Below are 6,533 nucleotides of genomic sequence, written 5' to 3'. Positions count from 1 at the left end.
AAAATGGTCTTTCCCCTTCTGCTTCATCTCCTGCTATTCAGTAGCATTTTGAGTCTCAACTGATTAGCATCAGGAGTTTGATGTGATGTCAGCAAGTGAGGTATTCCCCACAGGGAACCAAAATAATAGTAGATGAGCTGGCAAATAGATCCCCAGAAAAGGAAATAACATAAAACCAACAGATTCTAAGCCTAGCACTTTACTGTAACTACTAAAAAGCACCTTTAATGACTGAACACATCCTTAAATATACCCTGAAGATCCCTCTGTGGTCGTTACAACTCAGTAATCACTACCACCCCCACAAAAAGACCACATCAGGTCAGTCAGTAGCTGCAGAGAAGCTAGGATGAACTCACTAATTTGCAGGACTTGACTCCTAACACGCTGAGGACGTTTCTCTTGCCCTTTGCTGTGAATGAGGATGGCACATGTTCCCCAGTATTTTATGAAATGACACACCAGTCTTTTTTTGATAATCTAAGGGAACTGAAGGAAAACAGTCACACCACTCTCCAAGAATGCTGTCCTTTTCCTGTAAGGGCACAGGAAATCCCCATCCACCCCCAGTAGGAAGGGGTAAGCAGGAGGAAGGAAACTGAATGTAATGGAAAGTAAACATGTCAACTGTGAAAACAGTAACCACAAAAATCCTTCCTTGTTATATTAAAGGACAATGAGTACAGTGGTATTTAAGTTATTCAGTGGTATTTCAGTGTTGACATTTAAAAGCCCCACAATTACTGTCCAGTTCCCTTCTATGTAAGCCATTAGAGCTGTTGTATTGTACACCTCAACATCAAATACAATGATCAAGAAAGCAATACACTCAAGATGAGGGATTGCTTAATTTCTCTGAAATGGTCACTGCTTCATGGCATAGACCTATTAACTCTGGGTCAGCTGCTGTAGGCCTTTACAAGCTAGAGAAGGTAACAGCATATGTGTTCCCCAACTGGCATCAAAAGTAATGAGTGAAGATGAAAGTGAACACACGAACACCGAACTGTTATATACAAAAAAAGTTTAATTGAAATACCTGTATAAAAAATATGATCTCCATACATTTCACACTGTTAAACAGAAGAAAAAAATCCAAATCCAAGCTGCATAAATGCAACCAGATCACAGAAACACAGCTATTAAAATAAATTAAGGTTTATGACTCTGCCACTCTACCTTCCAGAGCCAATGCACGGAGACTGTACAATGTCAATAATTTAAAACCCTTCCAAACAGCATTACTTTACATTTCTGGTACAATAATACCAGACAAAAGGCATACTGACTAACTTTAAAAAGTCATTCTATTTCCCTTAAATTAGACTTTGTACAACAATTTTCCATCTTCAACAAAAATTGGTAAGGTCAGAAAAATTTTTTTGTCTTTTTTTTTAAACAAAAGTTGACAGGAATGCAGAAAAAAAGTGCCATGGGCAAACCACCAGAATTCCCATGGGGAGGAGGGGAAAGCACAGTGTTGAATAACTCTAACCAAATAAATTAACAAAATAAATAGCCACAGCTGAAACCTGTGGGAGGCCTTCTAAACTTCAAACAATAAATAACTGTATAGTACATGAGAAAAAACAAGTTTACATAAACACATTATACAGGTATGGAAAAAAAAAGTAAAGTCCTTGAATATTGCATTGATTGTGCATTCAACATGCCCATACATACTTTAAGACTCGCAGGGTGACAAAAGGCCGGGGGGAGTTGAGAAAGGGGCTTCTCATGCCCAATGGTAGAGATGATAAAAGGAAACACGAATAAATGTTTCTGATAAAAAAAGCCGATATACCTGTTCTTATTTCTGTGCAGGCTATAGGAAATATTTTGAGCAGCAGAGGTGGGCTGGATTTGGAAAGGGCCAGGGGGCAGGAGTGAAATGTCTGTGTTCAAGTATTCCATCACCAGTGGATGGGACTACTTCATTCAATCACCGAACATGTTCTCCAATGCATCATAGGAGCTGCTTCCTCCAGCACTGAGTCTAAAGGGAGCAAATTCCTATAATGAACTGGATCTTCTTTGGACATACACAGCTCAAAAAAGAAAGTCCCACTGAAGCAGCTTTCAAAAAGGCACTCAAAAGCAAATAAAATCTAGTCCAGGCTCTATGAGAGCAAAAAAGTTTACCATGTATTCAAGAGGTCACTGCTTTCTTAATAAGGTCAGTCTTTGACTAAGTACTGGCCTGCAACTCCCAAACATCAGCGTTTCCAAAGGAAATCTCTCATTCCAAAGCAGAAACCAGCAAAGGGGGAAAATAAAATCAAGTCCCTCAGACAAAGATTCAACTACAGAATAATGAATGCATTTTTCTAGCCCCTCCTACGTATTGGCAGCAGCACTGTGGTCTTTCTGCTTGTAGCTCCCCTCCCAGTGCGAGGTCCTTAGTAATTCACAGACTCTCATTACTTGAACTTGTGCTAGATACATCAGTATCAAGGGTCCGTAGCCTTATGTCACAGTCCTCAGACTTCACTACTTCAGATTTGTGCATCCATTGATGGTCAAAAATTTGCTCAAGTGTTGGTCTGTCTGAAGGCCTCAGTGAAAGGCACCATTTGATCAGCTGTTGACATTCTGTAACAAACAGCAAAAAAAAAAGCAATTTTAGACTAGGAAAGTAAAATGACAATCCTGAGTGAAAAAAAAAAATTCACCTGTACAAGCTGAAATGCATGGGACTATTTAAAAATAATTTTAAAAAGTCCCCACTTGACCCCTATACAACTCACCAGGTGAAATTCTTCTCCTGAAATATAATCGTCCCCTCAAGATTTCTTCATCTTGCTCAAAAGGGATGTCTCCGCAAACCATATCGTACAGCAGAACTCCCAGAGACCATACTGTTGCTGACCTCCCATGGTATCTGTGGTACCGGATCCACTCTGGAGGGCTGTATACTCTTGTTCCTAAAAGCAAGAAAAAAACGCCCATAAATTATTAAAGTCAAGGTATGGAGTGTTTCCCCACTGTTTAGCCCCTTCTAGTAGGGCTAAATTAAATTCATAGGCTTGTCATTTTGGAGTAAAAAAAAAAAAAAAAAAAAAAGCTTTTAATTTCTTATGGGCCAAAGCCATTAGTGGTGTAATTTCAGGTCATCTGCGGAGTTACACCATCAACAGACTTGGCCCATCCGGTTGTGCTATTTTGTTGCAAGGAATAACACAGCCCCATCAGCTGACTGTTTACTGAGGCGAGCTCCCTTTCACTGACCACGTGGCGTCTGCAGCATCACACCAAAAATAGACACAAAAGGACAAAGGGGGCTGGCGGGGAGGAGAAGAGAGGGCGGCAAGAAGGTGAAACTCAGGTCTACCCGTATTACACGGGGCTAATCTGCTTTATCCGATTCCACCAGGCAGTAAACAAAACAGGGCCGCTTACGATTTTTACGTTTTTAAGGGGCAGTCCCCGCGGGCTTCTCTGCGGCAGCTTTTCCCAACCCACCCCCCCTACCCGGGTGCTCGCGGGCTCCTTGGATACCAAACAAAAACGGGAATTCATGATGCTGAGGGTCACGTGCGGCGGGGCTTCGGGTTTCACAACAAACAGATGTGAGTGCGGCAGCTGGGGGAGGAGGGAGGGGGGAATAAAAAAAATAAATAAAAAAGGTCCCCCGTTACATCAGTCACAATTAAAGGGCTGGGGGAAATACTCCCTCCTGTCACACACACGCTTATTTTCAACTTTCCCATTTCCAAAGCATCGAGTCTGGCCCTGAAGCTGTATCGAGTCATTTTGAGGGAGTGTATTTATCCCCATCGCTTTAAAATCTGCAATGCGGGATTTCCAGGACATTGGCAGAAAGGGAGGGGGGGAGCTACGGCTCCAAGTTAAAAAAAGCATCGCATATAAAAACTGCATATCCACACATGGAAACATCCGACACTGGCGAAGCCTCCATGTAAACAGATCGCCCTCTAGGAAAAAAAACTCTTTTTCCAAGACAGGGAAACATAAACTGCTGCGTCACTGCCTGGAATCGCTTCTTTCCTACGCAACTGAACACCCTAAGCTGCTTCGGGTCCAAAGGTTTCCATTACTGATGGACCTGACATGAACCCCTGCGTCAGAGGCACCACTCGCTACTGCCAGGCACCAGAAACGGGGCGAGCGGCTGCTCTAGGGAGGGCATCACCCCGGGAGGGACACGGGGCTCTGGCCAAAGCCGGCACAGCCGAGCTGCCCCGGGCACGGGGAGGGCACATACCGTCGAAATCGGTATAGACCGTGTCCTTGAGGAGGGCCCCCGAGCCGAAGTCGATCAGCTTCAGCTCGCCTGTCCTGAGGTCAACCAGCAGGTTTTCGTCCTTGATGTCTCGGTGCACCACGCCGCAGCCGTAGCAGTGGCGCACCGCCTCCAGCACCTGCCGGAAGAACCCGCGGGCCGTCTCCTCGTCCAGGGCGCCCTTCTCCGTGATAAAGTCAAAGAGATCCTTCACCAGCTCGGGCCGCTCCATGATGATCAGGTAGCCGTCGGGCCGCTCGTACCAGTCCAGCAGCTTGATGACCCCTCGGAAGCCGGAGCCCACCTTCTTCAGGAGGACGATCTCCAGGGGCACCATGACGCCGCTCTGGGCAGAGAGGGGGGCGCGGGTCAGCGGCGGGGGGGGGGGGGGGGGGGCGGTGCGGCCCGGGGCGCCCCCGCGCTGAGGGGGGCGGGGAGGGGAGGGCGGGGAGGAGGGCGCGGCCGGCGGGCCCCCTCCGCCGCTGCCGCAGTCCGAGGGGCGGGCGCGGCGCTGCGGCGGCGAACCCCCGCCAAATTCCCCCCCGACGCAGAGGCCGCGCCAGCGGGGCGGGCCCCGCCGCCCACACAATAGCCCCGCCGCGGCGGAGCCCCGCGGCCGCGCAGCACCTCCGGAGTCCGCCCCCCCCCCCACCCCAGCCCTGCCTGGTACTTACAATCGTGCCCCACTCGGTCACCCTCTCCTTCACCACATGCTTCACGGCGACCTGCGGAGCGGGGAGGAAAGGAGGCGCCGTGAGCGGCGGGGCGGGCGCAGGCTGCGCCCCGCCGCCGAGGGCCGGGCCGGGCCGCGCCCGCAAGCCTCCCGCGCCGCCGCCCGCCGCCCCCGCCCGGGAAGCGCTGTGCGGCCACTCCGCGCCTCACCGGCAAGCCGTCGGCGATCCTGCTCCCCGCGTAGACGGTGCCGAAGCCCCCGCTGCCCAGCACGGAGCCCACCTGGTAGACTTTATCGAACGGCTCCTTCTCCACTTTCACTGGGGAAACGAGAGGGAAACACACCGCGTTAGTGTCCGCAGCCAAGCTGCGCTTCGCCAAAAATAAAAAAAAAAAAAAATTTTAAATAATAAAAGCCCCCAGATGCTCTGGCCGGTGAACGCGTAATACGTGCGCTGCCCTAATCTGCCGAAGGCTTTCTTTTTTAAATAAATTGTCTTCTTCAATAAAAAAGAAATAAAGAAGTGTGCGCACCCCGAAGTTTCTGGGGCTGTGGGGCGCCGGCCCCAACACCCCGGCTAGCTGGCGCCGGCCCGCGCCCCGCCCGGCGCGCCGCGCTCGCAGGGGGACACCCCAGCCCCGGCGCCGGCCCCGCCGTACCTGGCTGGAGGATTTTCACCGGCAAGTGGTCCATGCTGGTGGGGCTGCAGATGTGAGCCAGCGAGCCGAACTTGGAGAGCAACATTTTCCGGGGGGGGGGGACGGCGAGTCCCCCGCGATGGCACCGCCGACGTCCTCCCGGCTCAGCGCTCGGCGGCGCGGCGCGGCTCCCCTCGCTCCGGAGCCGGCTGGGGGCGGCGGGCCGCCGAGACCTTCTGCGCGGCTCCTTCCTCGGCCGGGAGCGGGCAGCGACGGAGTCCCCGGAGGCCCCCGCCGGCACAGATCCACGCGGCGGTCGCACCAAGTCCTCCGGCGACAGGCAGTCGGCGGGGGCGCCGCTCGCGCTCTCCCCCTTCCAACGGACGCGATCCGCGCGGGGCGCAGGGAGGAGCGGGCAGAACCAGAGCCCTCCGCGGAGGCAGGCGGGTCCGGGGGCTGCGGGGCCGCGCGTGAAGCCCGCCCCTGCGGGGGCCGCCGCGGCGGGGAGCGGGCTGGGCGCCGCAGTGGAGCCGTGGCGGGCGCAGGAGCCGAGCCGCGCCGCCGCCGTGCCTGCCCGCGCGCTTCTGAGCCGGCGGCGCCGCCGAGCCGCCTCTTAACTCCCAATATTTTGGTGCGGGCAGAGCGCGGCGCGCGCCGAGGATATCCCTCCGCGGGGGAGGGGGAAACACCTCTGCCCGCCGCCCCAGCGGCCCCCTCCCCTCCGCGCCGGGGCGCCCGCGGTGCGGCGGAGGGGCCGCAGCTCCCGCCCCGCCCCATCGGGCGGGCGGGCGGGCGAGGGGGGGGCGGGGGGCTGGGAACTACTTATTTGTAGTAACCGGCGCGCAGAGTTACAGCCTGTCTGAGGAACGCATCACACAGCGGCGGCGGAAAAAAAAAAGGCCGGGGGGAGGGGGGAGATTCTCCCGTTTGCGTTAACGTGTCAGCGAGGCCAATCACGAGGCGCCTTTTCAAAGGGCCA

The 6,533-nt window shown here is 53.1% G+C and overlaps 1 protein-coding gene across 2 annotated transcripts; it reads right to left on the bottom strand.

Moving 5' to 3' along the window:
• Nucleotides 1-1,009: 1,009 nt before the first annotated feature.
• On the bottom strand, nt 1,010-6,149 carry PIM3 (Pim-3 proto-oncogene, serine/threonine kinase). 2 transcript variants are annotated; one of them, XM_074903239.1, is made up of 6 exons: nt 5,576-6,149; nt 5,126-5,235; nt 4,918-4,968; nt 4,226-4,589; nt 2,748-2,924; nt 1,010-2,592 (listed from the first exon to the last, which is right to left on the bottom strand). In XM_074903239.1, the coding sequence occupies exons 1-6, from the start codon at nt 5,658-5,660 to the stop codon at nt 2,408-2,410; spliced, it is 972 nt and encodes a 323-aa protein (XP_074759340.1). In that variant the 5' UTR covers nt 5,661-6,149; the 3' UTR covers nt 1,010-2,407. The 2 variants fall into 2 exon arrangements, with proteins under 2 accessions (XP_074759340.1, XP_074759341.1); XM_074903240.1 differs by having other exon boundaries at nt 5,450-6,133.
• Nucleotides 6,150-6,533: the final 384 nt, after the last annotated feature.

This window comes from Athene noctua, chromosome 3 (assembly GCF_965140245.1).
Source record: "Athene noctua chromosome 3, bAthNoc1.hap1.1, whole genome shotgun sequence".
Taxonomy (NCBI): domain Eukaryota; kingdom Metazoa; phylum Chordata; class Aves; order Strigiformes; family Strigidae; genus Athene; species Athene noctua.
The sequence above is the reverse complement of the archived record's forward strand: the minus strand, read 5'-3'. Positions and strand labels throughout refer to the sequence as shown.

Coding starts and splice junctions, on each gene's coding strand:
- PIM3 (XM_074903240.1), bottom strand. CDS start 5,660: ATGTTGCTCTCCAAGTTCGGCTCGCTGGCTCACATCTGCAGCCCCACC. Junction 5,236..5,449: donor ACAGCCCCAGAAACTTCGGG/GTGCGCACACTT, acceptor TCGTTTCCCCAG/TGAAAGTGGAGAAGGAGCCG. Junction 2,593..2,747: donor CAGGAGAAGAATTTCACCTG/GTGAGTTGTATA, acceptor TGTTTGTTACAG/AATGTCAACAGCTGATCAAA.